Source organism: Brassica napus, chromosome C8 (genome assembly GCF_020379485.1).
Source record: "Brassica napus cultivar Da-Ae chromosome C8, Da-Ae, whole genome shotgun sequence".
NCBI lineage: Eukaryota > Viridiplantae > Streptophyta > Magnoliopsida > Brassicales > Brassicaceae > Brassica > Brassica napus.
Window position 1 is genome coordinate 30,844,560 of NC_063451.1, and position 19,615 is coordinate 30,864,174.

Consider the following 19,615-nt stretch of genomic DNA (forward strand, 5'->3'; position numbering starts at 1 on the left):
ACTCTTTTGTTTTCAGAATCTTCCGCTTCTCAGCGAGCTCATTGCACCTATGTTTCAGTTTTTCAAACTCACTGGCACCTTTTCCACACACAGCTCACCTAGTTCATCTTTTAGTACCTCCACTGTAATTTCAGCCTCAGCCTTTAACAATATCAATTTTTATGTCTAACATACTCCAAACTCTGAAAAGACTTTTCAGATTCCAGTTCAGCTACCATCTTCTCCAACAGAAAATGCTTTTCATCTAACTCGGATGCAAGTTCTTCTATCTGCTGTCTAATTTATTTCTCTCAGCATTCAATTCTAATTTTACAGAGTCCAGATATGTCAATTATCATCCATATACTGAGCACCTACACATTACGAGAGCCATTGAGTGCAGTCAGTACCTCAAAATGTTCCTTGTGGTGCTCCTCAGCATAAGTCTCCTACTCACTTCTTGTGAAACCAATCTGAATATCTACTGCTATTGAAAATTCCATCATTTCAAGTATCTGAGATTCCAGATTGGAAATATATGATGTGTTAGGATCAAGCTTCTCAGAGATGTTTCATATCCAGATGTTTTTTATTATTATTGACAAATCTTTTATACTATTTTTTTTTGTGAAAAACACACCATCTTAAAACAATAGGTTTCTTTCTGTGTTTTTTAGGGTCTAAGAGCATCTCCAAAAGAAACTCTGTGACTTCAAATATAGAATTTTTTGCTCTCCAAAAAGGAACCTCAAAATTTCAAATTTAGAGTTTTAAAAAGTGAAACATCATATTTGAAGTTTCACTACTCAAAACTCTAAATTTGAAGTTTCATCTTTTTATTTGCATCTTGGTCCTTATAATTAATGACACATCACATTTATGATTCATAAATATTTTCTCATTATTCATTTTAATCCTTATAACTTTTGTATATTTTAAATATTTCAAATTTATTTTTATAAATTTAAAATTTATACATAAATTTTTTAAAAATAAAAATAAGATTAATAATAATTTAAAAGTAGAATTAGACAACAAGAATATTACAAAAGAAACTTAATAATTTTTTTTTTAAAAAATACATGAAGACATAATTATCACACAAATTTAAATATTACAACAACAAAAATAGTCTAGTAAATTTGCTCCGGAACTTCTAAAATATTGTCCAAACAAATTTTGTGTAACTGAAAATGGAGCACTAAGAAAATAATTTTATGTAATAATGCAGTATTTTTCTTGTAGTTTAATATTTAATTATGTATTTCTATTTATAATTTTATATTTTAGTGTAAGATTTTATTAATTAATATTACTATAATATTTTTATATATGTGCTAGTTATTTATAAAAGTTGTATGGAATTATATTAATTATGACAAATATAAAGACCATAATGTAAATTACAAATAATTTTGAAGTTAAATTTGAAGTTTTGCTTTTGGAGAATAACATCTTGAAACTTCAAATATAGAATTTTACAAACTCTATAATAGAGAGTCTTTTTGGAGATGCTCTAAATGGTACTTCCTTCGTTTCTTAAACAATAGATTTGTTTAAAAAAATTAACATCTTAAATGTTATATGAAAAGCCCAAAAAGACATATAAGCGGTAATGTTTACAACTCCCTAGTTTTAACACTTTAAATAGATTTGTATTTCTGTTAAATAACAAACAGCAGTTTGCTAGTATAAAGCTTTCTAAATGTCTATTGCTTGCTTTTATATTGGTTGTAGTATGTATATGGAACCAAAACACTTAATAAATCAATTCTTTAAATCTAGGAATCAAAAAGAACAAAAGCATCATCATTATTATATTTCTTGATTTTCTTATGTACTTAAAGTATAAAGTCGTGTGCAATTGCGATCGATTTATTTACTATACTAGTGGTTTTCCGGCGCCACGCGCCGGGTTCGTATGTTTTATTTTTAAATTAATTTACAATTTATTTTGTGGTCTTAGTAAAAAAAAATTGATTGGAATATGAAGATGAAAATATGTTGAAAGAAAAAATATTTGATAGTGGTTTGCGACTAGTGTATTACTTTGTTTTCAAGTTGCTTATTTTTAAACGGAAAGAGCGGGGCTATTAGAAGAGTCAAGTTGCTTATTTTTAAACGGAAAGAGCGGGGCTATTAGAAGAGTGCAAATTTCCTCATTTGTTTGTCATAGTAACATAAATTGCAAACTAATCTATTTTGGTTTTCAATATTCCAAGGAGAATTTTAAATACCATGTTTTACCTCTAAGCCAGCAAAAATGCCTGAAAACTCTATGTAAAGGATTTGACATTAATATAGATGACATTGTTTTGCCCCAAGTGTGACAATCTTAAAGGAATAAAGAAAAAGTTGCATGGACCTGACGAATGAAGGGTGTCAAAAGGAAATAAGAAAATGTTGCATGGACCTGACAAATAAAGAGTGTCAAAAGGAAATAAGAAAATGTTACATGGACCTCACAAATGTTCCATGCAAACCTAGTGTTTAATTGAAACATTATATGAAATAATTTGCACTAATATTCATAACATTATAACAATTTAATAGGGGTTTAAAATACTGCCTTGCAGTTGAGAAATTAGTAAGGCTGATTTAAAAAAACAAAAGGTGAACAGAAAACATTGCAATATAGTTCAATGACAACTCTTGTTAAACGCTGTGAATTAAAGGTAAAAGAAGCGGTTGTGAAACCAGAACTCCAACTTTCACTTCGATCTCCTGGAGTTCAACCATTTCGTGGCTTCTCTGCAGAGGTCCACAATCTTCAACAGGGGACTCCTCGAAAGGAACGCCGTCCCTTACAGCCGGACACGGACCATTATCTTTACCCTTTTCTCATGGAATGTCTTCAACCTGCACTTCTGCAGTGATTTCAAGTGGTATTGACAGCAACAACAGTGTGACAGAGGAAGCTAGTAAGCAGGATGGGTTTCATTACAAAGGTTTACCAGCGAAGGGGAGTTGGTGACATATGAATTCAGTTCCTAAACAGTCAATGATTCAAATTTCTTGACCACAGTAATTTTTTTGGGTGAAGAGGAAGAACCCTCATCAACGTGAATAAAAGGAAAATGATGGGTCTAAACATAATAGGACCTTTACAAAAATGATAAAATTATTAAATGCATAAACTCTTACCCCTTGATGCAACTTGTGTCGGCCTCACACTCACATGCAAAGTAGAAAAGGGTTACTGAGGCTGGGTTTAGGAAAAGACGTCATGCAATAAGGTCAAAAATTTAGTATGTAAAACTGTAAATCATATTACTAATCCGGGACATGCATACCTCCAACCAATTTTGGATTGATATTGGTAGCTGAAATAACCCGTGGTTCTACGCCATGGATAACCAACTTATCAAGGAGTTGCATAGCAAGATTGTCAAAAATAAATGTTTGCCTCCCTGCGCGATGAAAGAGTAGATTAATAACTCAGTTCTAAAAAGTAAACCATCCTTTCTTGTTAGTAGTCTAAAAACATAGAAGATAGTAGGTGGGCAGGCCTTAGAATGCGTATTGTTGCCTTAATACTCTCCCTTTTTTTTTGGGTTTCTTCATTGTAGGTAGTTTGATTCCAAAACACGTCACCAACAATATCTGCAGGCATTTAAAATGGACATTTAGGCAGACTACATGATAGATATAAATGGGGAATATAATGAATTACCTTGCAAGTCAGTGTTTGTGTTAGCCAACAACATTGAATGATCGTAATTTCGGAACCTGAAGAGTTCCATCGGGATCAAGGCCATGTTTTTTTGTCTGGTTTGTAAAACGAATTGATACATGGGAGTCTGAAAGGCGGAAGCTTTGGTTGGTGTTTGTTACATCAAATCCACTTAGATCATACAGCCTGCCTTGCTTCAAAATGTTTCTGAAAGTAACCATTCCAAAGAGCACGTAATCACCTTATTTCAGAATGAGTACATGTTATTAAAGCGAAATAAAGACCAATATTCGTTACCTTCCTTTCTAGCAGTACCGTAAAAGCCTTCTGACAACACTCTGCCTGCAGAGGCCAGCTTTGAGCTCAAATAAATGGAACTGTTGATTTGCCATCCTCGGGGCTAACTTAAAACGATTTAGGTTTTCTAATCAAGAATCAAGAACTGGATTCTCGGTGAAGCCTCACAGAAGGGCTCCATATATCGGCATGAGTGACGATGAAAACGAAGTAAAAAAGCAATGAAGCAAAAGTAGTGGGGATAATTGATGATTGATTGCCATAACGACAACTGTTTTGCAGAAAGAAATTTGTGGGAGGTGAAGTGAAACGACTGAGGCAAGAGACGTGGATTCATCTCTGCAGAGTTTGTTTCTGAAAATGTAACCCTAACTTCTCGTATTGGGTTAGTGGGCCAAACTTAACACTGAAGTCCATTAGTCCAAGTTAAAATGAATCGAAAACACAATTTTGAGAAAGTTTTTCAAACAATGTACACGTGTCCTAAAATGATCCGTCCTACAGGTGGCACAAGGAGAAGGGAGAAAAGTATCATTTATTAGTATATATAGATAGATAGATATTGTGACTTTCTTCCATAATGTCTGATAATATTTATTAGTAATTTATTGACACTCAGGTTGCTAATGGGCAGTGAGTAATACAAATATAAATAAATAAAAGGGATTTGATCATTATGGTATTTAGATGCTTTGTTTCTTAATACCATAATACCCTTACGGATGCAAATGCAATGGATTTGGTTGCTAAACCTGTTCAAGTGGCCGAGTAATCATTAGCCAAATATCTGAACTGTTCTTTCTTGTAAAAAAAGCTACAAGTTGTAGATTGTATAGGTTATAAAGACTCTTTATTGGTGGTAATGGTTTTACAAAAGATAAATGATCGTTCTCAAGTAGAGTTTGAATTCAAATTCGACAACGTTGAAACAATACGTTATCTATGACTTATAACGTCTTGTTTAGCATGAGTCTTTCACTGCAAGAAAACAGCGACATACTGAAAGAAAAAATCGTCGGTATGTCGTCGGAATAACGTTATTCCGACGACATACCGACGAAACAAGTCCTCAGAAATAACTCCTCAGAAATTCATTTTTCTTCGGAAATCCCTCGGAAATTTCCGACGGAATTCTGAGGAAACGAATTTCCGAGTAAAATCCGAGGACCACCAGTTCGTCGGAAAGCTCCTCGGAATATACCGAGGGAGGACATCCTCGGGATATTTCGATGGACTTTCCGATGGTCCAATCCTCGGAAGTTCCGACGAAATGTTCCTCGGAATTTTCATCGGGAATTTCGAGGAACGGAGCCCTCGGAAAATTCCGAGGAATGAGTCCCTCGGTATATTCCGAGGAAGAAGTCCCTTGGTATATTCCGAGGGTTCATTTCTTCGGAATTTCAAAAAAATTTAATATTTTTTAAAAAAATAAAATTTTGAAATTTAAATTCGAAAATATAGGATTAAAATTAAAATTGAAAACATATTAGATAATATTCAAAGTTGTACAAATAAAAATAAAACATTCCGAGTTTTTGAAAAAAAAAAAATTACGGGTCTTGCACGTTCGGAAACACCTCGTTCGGGTACATCCTCTGCATCATCTCCATCATTTGCTGGTTCAGCCTCCTCTGTGCCTCATAGCCCGCCTGTTGAGCCGCCATCTGGGTCTCCAACAAAGATATGAGATCATCCTTGTCCTTCAACTGAGCCGTAAGTACTTCTGGATCAACAAAGGGCGGTGGTGCAGAAGAAGGAGGAACCGACCGGGTGCGATGACCCAAACCGACCAAACGTCCCTTCTTCTTTGGAACCGACTGAAATAGAAAATAGCCAAATTTAAATCAAGAAATAAATGAATTGAACTTTAAAAAAAAACTTACGGATTCAACGATTTCATTGATTCAAAACCGGAACAAGTTGGTCGAAGCTGTCGAATCGTCATCCTCGGTTTGAAGCTGAGACACTTCGTCTTGCACCTGAGTTTGGACCAGGGTGACCACTTCCCTCACAAGACCGTCATCAATCTAGCCGGTCTTCTTGTTGGTATACGCCCTCTTCATTGGGGCGAGATATCAACCGGCTCGCCATCATTTTCTTCCGCCTTGAAAAAACATAAATTAAAGAAACATTAGAAATTAGAAGAAATACACAAAAAATAAAATTTCAAAACTTAAATAATTGAAGAACAAGCGGCTGAACTTACCATGCGATCCCCCAGAGAGGCAATAGATTGAGCACCCAAGTTATGCTTGAAGACGCCATTCCCTTTACGGTCGCTCCAGCGGTTGTTGGAGTTGGTGGAAGAAGTTTCTTTCATCTCTTCCTTATCCCAATGCGCACACAACTCCGTCAAGACCGTGTTATTTATCGACTTTGGGACCTTTTAATAAATTAAAAAAATAGTTTAATAAATTAAAAAATTGTTTAATAAATTAAAAACAACCTTGTTGATTTTCCACTTCTTCTTCCACTCGTAGATCTGTTTCTCATAGTTATCCATAACTTTATGGACGAAGTGGTGATAGATAAAGAGCGTTTCATCGGAATTCCAGTTGAATTCTTGCTGGAAAAAAAAAACACAATTAGTAGAAAATTTATATTAAAGATTAAAAATATAAGTAAAAAATTAGAATACGTACCGCAAACTGACGAAACCACAGATGCTGCTTGTCGGTAGGGAAGTCAGTGAAAGTTGGATGTCCCTTGTCAAGGGCCGAGTACATCATACGGTTGATCCATGCGCTGATCCCGTTTCCGGATCGGTTAAACCTAATAAAAAGAACAAACGCTTAATAATGAATCAAATTTTAATGAAAAACAAAATATGTTTAATTACCATGTTTATCCCACTCCATGTGGATACGGAGTGAGATAGGGAAGATGGTCACGACCGGGCTGTCGAACCAACTCCGCAACATTCATCACTCCCGGAGGACCCGGAGGAGCAGGAGCGGGTGCAGCAGCGGGAGCGAGAGGAGCAGGAGCGGGTGCAGCAGAGGGAGTTGTATGGTAGGAGCTGTGGGGCGAAGGAGAATCCTGAAAATGGCTGGAATCCCGAGACTGGCTCCCCGTACCACCACGACCACGACGCTGTCGAGGCCGGGTCTGATACTCATTAGACCTGCAAAATTAAAAAAAAAATATTTAATAAATATAGAAATATATAAATTTTTTTTTTTTAAATCCCAAATAATAGTTTTTAATCACAAAAAAAGTTTTATAGATATTAAAAATGTTTAATAAATATATAAAAATAGTTCTAATAAACAAAAAATAGTTTTAATATATAAAAAATAGTTTTAATAATATTAAAAATGTTTAATAAATATAGAAATTTACATTATATATATATATATATATTTTAAAAAAAAAAATCCCAAATAATCATTTTTAATCACAAAAAAGGTTTTATAGATATTAAAAAAGTTTTGTAAAATCCAAAAATCCGATTTATATACAAAAAACGTTTTGTAAAATCCAAAAAATGGAATTTACATACAAAAATCATTTTATAAAATACAAAAATCGAATTTATACACAAAAATCGAATTTATATACAAAAATCAATTTTATAAATACAAAAATAATAAAAAATTTATAAAAAAATTCTAAATCAATTCAACAAAGCAAATTATTCAACCAAATCACAATTCTAAACCTATTATACAACCAAATCACAATCCTAACCAATCACCCTAACAAAAATCTATCAAATCTACACAAAAACCTAACAAATAGAACCTAAGAGAGTGGGATAGGGTCCTTACATGATTTGTGTAGGTTTAGAGAGGATTCGCCGGAGATATCGTCGGGAGAGACGGGGGAGATCGCCGGTGAGGAGGGAGAGGAGCCGGAGAGGAAGAAGAGAGAAATGGGGAAGAAGAAGTGTTTCGTCGTTATAAAACCTGCGGTCCGACGGATAGTTTTCGTTGGAATTTTCTCGGTATTTCAATTTCAATTTTTGCAAAATATTTCGCGGCTGGTTTGCCCGGTTAAATGAAAATATTCCGAGCAGACACTTAAATATCCGTCGAAATTTCCTCGGATATTTCATTAATTCGAGGAAAAAGAATATCCTATGCATGTATTTCTGTTGGTTTATATTGTTCCTCGGAATTTTCTTGGAATATTTCGAGGAAATTCCGAGGAACACATGTTTGGGGTTTCAAAACATCAAATTTTTTTGCCCCATATCATTTCTTATACAAATGCAATGCATACCATTGAGGAATCTTTGTATAGATGATCATAAACTATGAAATAACAAAATTTCAAAACGAATTGTAAGTATTCCCTTTACCGTTCATTAAAGTGTATAAGTGTTTCTCTTATGTTGTGGGGATTTCGTTCATACAATCGGAAAAGTGTTTATTATAGGGTAAGGAACAAATTTTTGACTTCATAATCAGTTTAAGACACTTAATAAGAGTTATATAAGTGTTATTCAAACCGCAAAACGTTGTTTTCGGTTTAAAAACCCTACTTCCTTGGAATTTCCTCGGAATATTCTGAGGGAATTCCGAGGAAACCCTTATCTTCCTCGGAATTCCGTCGGAATATTCCGAGGAAATTTCGAGGAAAAAGACTCTATAATCAAATCCCTAAATCGACAAGGTCTATTCCGAGGAAATTCCGAGGAAAACCTATCTTCCCTCGGAATTTCCTCGGTACTTCTATTAAAAAAAAAAAGTCGATGCTAGTCTGTTTCCGAGTCATCATCACCAGATGAATCTGAATTTGGATCTTGGTGAAACTCTCCAATCACTGGTTCATCCTCTACGTGAACGACGGCTTCCTCTCCGAAGTCGGTTAAATCGACTACAAGGCCAACTCCAGCTAAATCTTCTGCTGCACTTAAGTTGCCGGATGTGCTTGGTTGTAGTGGGTCTTCCTGCTCAGAACTTCCCTGAACTCGGCCTCTCGGGTTGAGTCTTGTAACAGTAACCCATGGATCATTTATGTTCCTTACCCGGGGGTACTTGATATAACAAACCTGTAACATTTAAAAAATTATTAGTAAAATTATAAATTAATACACATAATGATGAATCATTCTGAATAATTAACATTTAATTACCTGATCGGCCTGAGAAGTAAGAATGAAAGGATCATAATATTACAGCTTTCGCCTCGAATTTACTGATGTAACACCAAATGCATCTGTTCTCACACCTCGATCTAGAGTGTTGTCGTGCCAATCACAATAGAAAACAGTACAGCGCAATCCAACCATGCCCAAATACTTGATTTCCAAAATCTCATGTATGTGTCCGTAGTATACACCATCTACTGATGCAGAACAAACGCCAGCATCATAAGTCGTACTCGAACGTCTCCTCTTCTGAGTTGTGAATGCATATCCTCGAGTACAAAATCTCGGATATGACTTCACAACAAAGTTTGGTCCAACGACCATCTCGCGTATCCAATCGTCAAATGTTTCACCTCTGGCCAAACCAGCAGACACCTATTAATAGCACATATATATGTTATGTCAATAAATGTGAATTAGAATAAATATGTGATAAATGATATTTTAATTTGTTTAAAGCACTCACATAAATAAACATCCATCCAGAAAATTCTCTCTGTTTCATTTCTTCTAGTTCGTCCTCTGTGGCGTAACTATATTCAAACCGCTTTTCTGCCATGAAAATTCTGTACATATGATGACAATAATGTAATTAATTAAGATTTAAATTTCAACTTGTTAAAATAAAAATTTGTAAGCTAATTTATTTACCTCTCATATTGAAGAACATCTTCGCAGTTGGTGAGCAAATATGTTTGCAAATTACTGCGCTCCTGATCAGTAAGTCGACGGTCCTTTGGTTTTCCGCTAAGTCGTCCAACGTCTGTGAAAATGTCTAGAACCGTAACATGATATGTTGCCCGTTCGCCTCTATCATCATGCTGAGCAGGTCTTCTGTTTTTGGTCTGAACTTCTGCTGGAAAGTAGTACTCGGCAAAGTTTGAAGTTTCTTCATTTATCATCTGTGCGACTATAGAACCCTCCACCTTACTTAAAATTTTCACGATCTTCTTCAAATGGAACATATACCGCTCATACAAATACATCCATCTATACTGCACAGGACCACCAAGTTCCAATTCTCTTGCCAGGTGAATAACAAGATGCTCCATAACATCAAAAATGAGGGAGGAAATATTTTCTCAAGGTTGCACTGAATCACGGCTATGTTAGTCTTCAAATTTTCAATACCTTCAAGAGTCACTGATCTCGTGCATAAATCACGGAAGAAACCACTTATCCCTGCAATTGCTTCATGAACATTTTGTGGTAATAGTTCCTTGAAGGCAAACAGAAGGAGGCGCTGCATCATTACATGACAATCGTGGCTTTTCAAGCCAGTAAAATTTCATTCCTTTCTGTCGATACAGTTACGCAAATTAAATGCGTAACCGTCTGGAAATTCCACATCGTTTGAAATCCAATCAAAGAACGCATCTTTTCCCTCTGCATCAAGTCGGTATATGGGAAAAGGAGCCCTACCATTCTCATCAACATGAAGTTCTGAACGAGCACATATATCGACTAAATCCAGTCTTGACTTCAAATTATCCTTTGTTTTACCTTGAACATTAAGGATCATGTTCATGAGATTATCAAAAAAGTTCTTCTCAATATGCATGACATCTAAATTATGCCTTAGCAGATGATCCTCCCAGTATGGCAGATCCCAGAAAATATTTTTTTTGTGCCAGTTATGTAGGTCTCCAACAGCATCTACCGGAAAACGCTCATGTCCACCGACGTCTGGCGTCTTTTCTGCACCAAAATCTCTTAGTTGTGTCTTCAAATCTTTCCCACAAATTTCCGGAGGTGGACTGTCAAACACCCTCTTGTTCTTCGTAAACAAATTCCTACTCCTACGATATGGATGATCAGGTGGTAGGAATCTCATGTGACAGTCAAACCAACACGTTTTTCTTCCGTATTTTAGTTGAAAAGCATCAGTGTTATCTTGACAATATGGACATGATAGCCTTCCATGCGTTGTCCATCCAGATAACATATCATATGCTGGAAAATCACTTATTGTCCACATTAGTACTGCCCGCATTTGAAAGTTTTCTTTACACGAAATATCGTATGTTTTAACACCTTGAGCCCATAGTTGTTGCAACTCATATATTAGTGGCTGAAGAAACACATCAAGTGATCTCTTAGGATGCTCTGGTCCAGGAACGAGAATCGAGAGAAACAAAAACTCTCGTCGCAAGCACAAGTTTGGGGGTAGGTTGTATGGTGTAAGAATGACTGGCCATAGAGAATATTGTCTTCCACTCTTGCCAAACGGGCTGAAACCATCAGTACATGCACCAAGGTAGACATTTCTCCTCTCATACGCAAAGTCGGAATACTTTGATTGGAAATGCTTCCACGCTTTTGCCTCTGAAGGATGTCTGATCTCACCATCTGTTGAGTGCTCCGCATGCCATCTCATTGGTTGCGCTGTGCGTTCAGACAGATACAACCTCTGCAACCTTTCCGTCAAAGGCAAATACCACATCCTTTTATATGGCACTGGAACTCTTCCACTCGTATCTTTATAACGAGGCTTTCCACAAAATTTGCATGTAACCCGCTGTTCATCCGCCCTCCAATTAATCATATCATGCAGTTGTCGCTGCATACATCTATTACCTGATACGATAAACCAAGACCAGCTACGAGTTTCTGAACCTCGTAGTATGAATCAGAAGCTACATTATCCTCGGGTAGAATACCTTTTACAAAATCAGCAATCGTTTCCACACAGTCTTTAGCCAAATTATAATCTGTTTTAATGCCTATCAATCTTGTAGCAGATGATAAAGCTGAATGACCATCTCTGCAACCTTCGTACAATGGTTGCTTTCCAGCATCCAACATATCATAAAATCTCCTAGCTTGTGCATTGGGTAAATCTTCCCCTCTAAAATGATCATTTACCATCTGCTCAGTACCTACACCATAACCTACATCCGTTCTAATTGGTTCTTCTAATCTAACCGTTGGCTGAGGTTCGCTAGTACTACCACGTTCATAATCAGTTTCCCCATGATGATACCAAATTTTGTAACTTCGTGTAAACCCACTCAAATATAGATGAGTCCAAACATCCCACTCTTTAATAACCTTTCTATTTTTACAATTAGAGCAAGGACATCTTAACATACCTGTTTTTGCTTCCGGTTGTCGGTGAACTAACCCCATGAATTCGGTTATACCTCGTTGGTATTCTTCCGTAAGCAATCTCGTGTTCGGATCCAAATGAGGTCGATCGATCCAAAAACGAAAATAATTTGAAGAAGACATGTTTTTTATGAATCAAATTCGTGTGTAAAGAGAGTAAGAGGGAGGATGAAGATATGGAGTGAATGAAGAGGAAGAGGGGTGCTTGTATTTATAGTTGAAATCCTGCCGACAGACCGAGGAAATTCCGACGGAATTCCGACGCCAACGGCTAGTTCGTCGAAATTTCCTCGGAATTTTTAAAATCCCCCCAACGGCTCTCCAACGGCTCTTTAACGGCTATAATATATCCTCAGAATTCATCGGTTTTTTCCGAGGAATACATTTTTCCTCGGTATTCCATAAGAATATTCCGACGGATTGATATTTTCTCAGAATTCCGTCGGTATATTCCGAGGAAACCAAATTTTGTGTTTCCTCGGAATATCCTCGGAAATTCCTCGGGATATTCCGAGGATTTCATTTTCCGTCGGAATGTCCGTCAGAATACCGCTGTTTTCTTGTAGTGTTTGGGAAAGTTTATCACTGTTTTGTTTCTTGTACTAGTAGTTGCATCTAGCACGACTCTTCAAATATTTAGACAAATTAAATACGCTCTAATTACCTAACTAATTAAAACGCTAGTGTGCAGTATTCCTCGCTGTATTATATGGTCACTTTGTATGGACTACGAACAGTGTCCATGAGACGGACTATGTTCATTGCTTCAACAGTTGTGCCAGGTGTGTTTTAGAATAATCCGATGCTTAATACTTCGTCTTTGTGACATTATATTATATACACCTCTCTAGATAATAATAAATACGCTTCTTTTGTTTTTTATATAAAGTTATAGTACATCTACAGTTTATGCATTATATATAGTACAACGTGGATGTAATCATATCCGGATCTAACGTGGATTTGCATCAAATTCATATTTTCTTTTGTTTATCGTATGACCACCGATTTAAGTTTCTATTTTAATGAAAGATTGTCGTCTATATGATGTCGGACAAATATTTACTGTTAATAACATGCATTTAAACAAACAAACAAAAAAACATTCGCTCAGCATGACTATATCTATATGTAAACATGATTTCTATAGCTCAATGATCAGAGATTCATGATCGTCGCAAAAAGTTCTGAAACGGGTCATCACAAATTAGTTATCATCTATTTATGGAAAATCGATTGTCTAGCTCTCAGTCGTGATAGTTTACTGGTATATCGATTAGTCTTATATATATATTCAGTTAAAACCTTCAATCTAAATTAGCGATCAATAATACATGGGTTTAATGGTTAGTTTACCAGATTTGACCGATCAACAAAGACGTTGCAACATATTTTGCTTTAACTAATAGAAGTAAAACTGTATTTGTCTATCTGCTCGGGATAGAGGAATGACACTGGAGAGTGGAGAGACACTACTAGAAATGAACGCAACAATAGCATTGATGTAGTAGATTCGCCACTATATACGTACGCATAACAAGTGGGAAACATAGGCAATATTATTTTCAAAAACGGACCCACGGATTTATCTATATATTCATCCCAACCCCTCCCCCCCCAAAGTACCAAACAACATCTTTCACCAAAATATTTTACATTTTATCATCTCTTTTCATATTTTAACATATTTTCTCCAAGAGAAGATCTATAGAAAATTTCCTGTGATTTTTCTAGATTAACTGAACATGTCGCTAGACGGACTAGGAGGGATGGCTATGGCGGAGGCTTACACGGCGAGGAAGTTTCATAGAGAAAACATGAAGACTTTGACGGCAAGCACATCCACAACCGTCGGTGGTGGAACCGAAGACAACGGTGGAGGATATAGCCTGTGGTTCTTCGGAAAGCGGAGCACCAAGAAAAACTCGGCTAAAGTTTGTGATCTTATAACTATAGAATAAATCGATGGTCACATCCATATATAATCTAAGGAATAAGAAACTTTATATATCTTTTATGTTACTTTATTTCTGCTTTATGTTTGATGATGTCTATTGTGATTTTATTTATGAAATTTTAGGTGAGATTTTGTAAAGCGATGACATTTTCTTAAATTCTATAGTTCATGTGATAATTTTTCGTTTCTACATATTAAGAAACAGAAAAAAACATGTATTAATTCTTAAATGTTAGTGACGTTAACGAAAATGTTAACGCTACTGTTATTACCTTATACAATTCATCTGATGACGTCGAAATTCAGTTTCGACGCTAATGATGTATATAAAAGGAATGAAACATGTCCACTAACTAGTAGACATGTCAATTAGGGCCGAAGCCCGTAGCCCGTAGCCCGTAGCCCGATCCCGCACAGCCCTAAAAATTACCGGGTTTGGGCTTCGCTTTATAAGCCCAAAAAAAATTGGGCCTTTCGGGCTAAGTCCATTTGGGCTTTGGGTATTTTGGGCTTAAGCCCGTTTGGGTTAGGGCCGGCCCGAAAACCCGAAATTTATATTTTAGCGTAAATATTATCCTTTTTTCTTGTAATCGAAACTATTATTAGTATTGATATATTATTTTAATATTTTTATCCAAACTCTAATAAAGCAAATATAAAAGTTGTTAATGCACTTTATTGTTTCATCGTTACAAGTGTTACATTTTAAATTTTACAAAAGTACCTTCTTCTTTCATGTACAACATGTTTTTATTTTCAAAATACAAAGTATGAAACGTTTGACCATGTTTATCATAAATTTTGTTCTCTTATATTTTTTGTTTTAATTGATAATTGATTATTTAAATCTTATTAAATTTGGTTTGTGTATAAAATGTTTTTAAAGCATACGAAAAAATAAAAAAACTGTGATAGAGAAGAAAATTTTAAACTCACTTTATAAATTTTTTATTTTTAAAAAATGAAACCCTTTTTTTTAATTAAAATTCACATATATTAAAACGATGGAAGTGACAATGACAAATTATTTTTTGAAAAGCCCACAAAAGCCCGAAAAGCCCTATAGCCCTATAAGGGCCGGGCCGGGCTTTGAATTCTAGGCCTAAATAATTTTCGGGCCGGGCCGGGCCGGGCTCAAATATTTACGGGCTTAGCGGGTTTAGGCCGGGCCGGGCCGGGCCAGCCCGAATTGACACCCCTACTAACTAGTAACTACTATTCAGAAAAGACTAAAGTTGCTATAGCTAATGACTTAAGTTTTAAACTTGGCGCACATATGTAGCCGTAAAAACCATATACTATATGGTTATGGAAACTAATACTGTAGTTTCAATCATCGTGGAGACGGCATATAGCACGAGCCACGAGGTTTCACTCATCTTGATCTTGCCTAGGTTAGGCCACACAAGAATATCAGTGGGCTTTATGAGCTAGGCCCAACTTCGCTATTTAGGCTTTTGCGTTGCAATTAAAAAACCTATCTTTATTCATAACATAGAGGTTCTTTATATATGAGATTACACCGTCATAGATAAATGAAAAGATTACAAATCATAATCTCTTAGTTATGAGTCATCTACAATCTGGTTCATAACACTCCTCTTTGGATGCCATAACCATTTAGAGCTTGTAATGTGCTTTAATGTTGCCTCTTTAAAACCTTAGCAGGAAAACCTAATTGGGACAAAACCAAGGTGAAGGAAAAAGAGTACAACACACATTACTCCCCCTGATTTGGACATTACTAAGGTCCCTTGGACCTCTCCAATTTTCTGCAATCTGTGGGTGATGAAGATCTTGGGCAGAATATGCTTCGTCTATAGTTGGTTCTTCTTTACCATCGGCCATGCCACAATATGATCGAACATATTGAGTCATTGACCTCAAATACACACACGAAATCTTGGATGATTTCGCTGTGATATACGTGTACCACCATGTGTAAAACATAATCTGTCTGAAAACAAATCAACAAAACCAAATAACCCCTCTTTGGGCTGGTTAGTATAAAATAAACCAAAATCAAAGGCTTTTTCATCGTCCTTCTTATGGACCAATCAGATCAGTGTCTAAAACAAGATTTCTGCATCGTCCATCTCATGACAAAATAGACTTCTTTATCGTTCACCTTTGGACTGAATGGATCAGTGTCCAAAACAAGTGATCTCACGCCCATGTACTATATAATGGGTGAGACTGGTCCATATTAAATCTCTTGAGTACCCTTTTCTGTATATACTATTTGATGCACAAAGATTTCATTGTTAATGTACTCAAGCTGTAATCCCAAACAAAACTTTGTTTTCCAAGATCTTTCATCTCAAACTCTTTCTTGAGATATTCAACTGTTTGGGAAATTGTATCCAGATGTTCCTAGGATATTCAGATCATATACTTTGATGATTATCAATATTGTTCTCGAGAACTTGCTGTACTTTCAGCTCAATACCCTCTAGTACTTTCATTATCCAGTGGACCATATAAATATGCAATTACTACATCGACTTGCTACAAGTCTAATTTTCTCTCTTATATAGTCAGACTTATGAGAAATCTAAAATTAGTTGCATCCACCACATGGGAGTATGTCTCCTCATAATCTATTACTGGTCTTTGTGAGAATCCTTGTGCAACATCAGCTTTATATCTCACGATTTTTATTCCTCACAAGACCCATTTATATCCACTGGTTTTAACATCATATGGTGTCTTAATCATATGGTCAAATACGCATTTCTTCTTTAAACTATTTAACCCCACGTTTCCATTCAATCCAATCTGTTCTACGAATGCACACTCTTATATTGACGTGGGTTCATGATCCTCGCTTATATTCATAAATTCAAGTGCTACCTTGTATGCAAATAAATCATCTTATGTCGACATTCCTTATTGGTTCCATTATGTTCCAAACATGATATAATCGATTGAGATTCATTATTATCAGGACCTTTAATACTTTGCAGCTTGGCGTCCCAAGCTACATTGTTTGGTACCTGTACCTTAGAGCTGGCCGGCCTTATCTCCATGTCTGGGATGGTTTCCTTAGTAACCTCGGATTTGGATTTTGATTATCATTCTCTGCACCTTTATTTTGTTTCCGAGGATTCTTATCTTTTGGAACCTATTTGGTCTACCACGTTTCATACGTTGTCTAGACTCTGTAGCAACTTGACTGTGTCTCTTCTTGGACATCAAATTCGTTGGTGCTTTACAAGATGGTTTATATATGACTTAGTCATTTTTTTTCGGGTCAGCAAATGTGTCTGGCATTTTATTAGCTAGCTTTGTAAATGTATAATCTTTGGACGTCTATTTCACATTCTTTAGTCTGAGGATCTTGCCAAGACATTGATGGTTGATTCCATTCTATTTCTTTTACCATTCTTTTACCAGCTTTATTTTTTTTTCTCCTCCTGGTCTTAAAATAATCCGTGTACCTGGCCTCAAATATAATCATCCATAGTTGGCTCAAAGTACTTTATTATTGTGGGAGAATAATCATATCCAACATATATCTCCATCCTCCTTTTGAGGTCTCATCTTAGTTCTCTGTGGTGGAGCAATTAGTACATATACAGCACATCCAAATGTCTTATGATGGGGTATGTCTGGCTCTTGACCCGTTAATAATTGTGATAGGGGATATCTATGCTCACTAAATGGCCTGATGCGTATTAACTTAGGTGCATGTAAATTTCGTGTGACCCAAGCTGTGGATGGGAGTTTTTCACCTCATAATTTATGGTCTATCAATCAGCTATTTGCGTTTTAAAAGATTTTGTTCAAGTCGTTCTTGGTATGAACATGTATCACAGAATTTTCTACACTTACCCCCATGGACATACCATAATGATTTAAACGCTTGGGACATGTATTCACCAGTATTATCTAGACATATAGTCTTTATTATGAAAAAGGGGCTCGTAGCCGTTTTACTGGTGATGGCCTAATGAGTTTCCCTTGTGTACATGCTACACACGTGAGATTCTTTGGGATAACTCTTCTTATCTTTTAATGTGTGCCTTTTGCATCATGTTTGGACCAGGATGGCCAATTCGGTCGTGCCATAAAGTGTATATTTTTGCAGGCTTTTAGCCTCTATCATACTGATCTATGCATAGTCTAGGTCAGTAGAGAATGCATGTATAGTCTTTAGGACGTATTATGGCCTTGGGCAATTTTGTACATATATCTGAAGGAACTCTTTGTTTCCTTCGCCCATTGTTTCAATATGGAAACCATTCATTCTTATATCTTTAAAACTCAATAGGCTGCTCTTGCTCTTAAAGCTGGGTGAATATAACGCATCATTGATTTATAGATGCATACCCTTAGGCAATAATATATTAGCCTAGCCATAGTCTTCTTTCAGACTGGCGATACCTGCTTTAGTACTTATATTGGCGTTTTTTAGTGTACTCGTATAGAAAAATCATTCATTCATTTAATCTAAGCAGACAATGTAATAGAAATAAATTCAAGGAGATAAAAATCAGAGAAAACATACAAGCAAAACAATCACACAAGTTTGATGTCGAAATAAGATTATCAACTTGATTCTTTTAGGCAATCATAAGTCTCATATTCCATAAGATCATCTTGATCATGTTCAAAATTATTTTTACCATCTTTATAGACCAAATGGGTTTCAGGATTCTTCCCTTTCAGACTATCTTTGATAGAGGTCACAAAAATGTTTGGGAGTCCTTCATATCTTAGCCCAATGGTTCTCCATTCCACATCTACGGCACAATGATTTGGTCGAGCTTTGTGGTTTAAAGGATATACCACAGCCACTTCCTTGACCATGGCTCAAATTGGGTTGATACCCACGGCCTCTGCCATAGTGATTCCCACGGCCAAATGTGCTATAGTGGCCATGGCCACGTCCTTTCCACCCTCCACGGCCATGACCGTGTGGTCTATCATTCTGGACGTGATTACCTTTTTTTTTTCTGCGGCCTTATTGGTATCAGGTAATGGGGTTAATCCAGGAGGTTTCAATTCACTGTTTCTCATCAGTAATCAATTATTTTGCCCAGCTAGCAATAGACTCATCCACAGACTTATAGTCCTGGATTCTGGGATTCCTCCAATCAAATAGGGTCTTTGGTAATAACACCGTTCTTTGGTGATCATATCTCGATTTTTAACTCTGTCCAAAGGTCTAGAGGATTCTCTATAGTCAGATACTGATCTTTGAGACTCTTAATAAGATGATGACTAATAATTAATATTGTCATGTATCAATCTTTCTCGTTGGCATTATTGCCTATGATACATTCACCAAGTCTTTTTTTTTACTTTAGGATAATCTTTGTATCCAATGCCCACCGTAAATAATTATCTCCAGAGAGATTTATGGCTGAAAAATCCAGGTTGATTTTCGACATCTCAAATCATATATCACTCAATATTTAGGTATAATTTTCATGCGGTCTTACTCTTAAAAACAATCAATTCGGATTTCAATCTTGTGAGGACAATGAGACTATCAATTTTA

At 36.0% G+C, this 19,615-nt stretch overlaps 1 protein-coding gene and 1 long non-coding RNA gene across 3 annotated transcripts; one reads left to right on the plus strand and one right to left on the minus strand.

Annotated features, from left to right (window-relative positions):
• Nucleotides 1–2,469: 2,469 nt before the first annotated feature.
• On the minus strand, nucleotides 2,470–4,822 carry LOC106425939. 2 transcript variants are annotated; one of them, XR_001285217.3, is made up of 4 exons: nucleotides 3,950–4,822; nucleotides 3,653–3,859; nucleotides 3,273–3,582; nucleotides 2,470–3,184 (listed from the first exon to the last, which is right to left on the minus strand). It is a non-coding gene; the product is annotated as an uncharacterized LOC106425939 (long non-coding RNA). The 2 variants fall into 2 exon arrangements; XR_007327850.1 differs by having other exon boundaries at nucleotides 2,470–3,582; nucleotides 3,950–4,787.
• An 8,927-nt stretch (nucleotides 4,823–13,749) lies between these two features.
• On the plus strand, nucleotides 13,750–14,288 carry LOC125591736. The gene has a single exon (XM_048766507.1). It carries the CDS (start codon nucleotides 13,898–13,900, stop codon nucleotides 14,111–14,113), a length of 216 nt encoding a protein of 71 aa, XP_048622464.1. The 5' UTR covers nucleotides 13,750–13,897; the 3' UTR covers nucleotides 14,114–14,288.
• The last annotated feature ends 5,327 nt before the right edge of the window (nucleotides 14,289–19,615 follow it).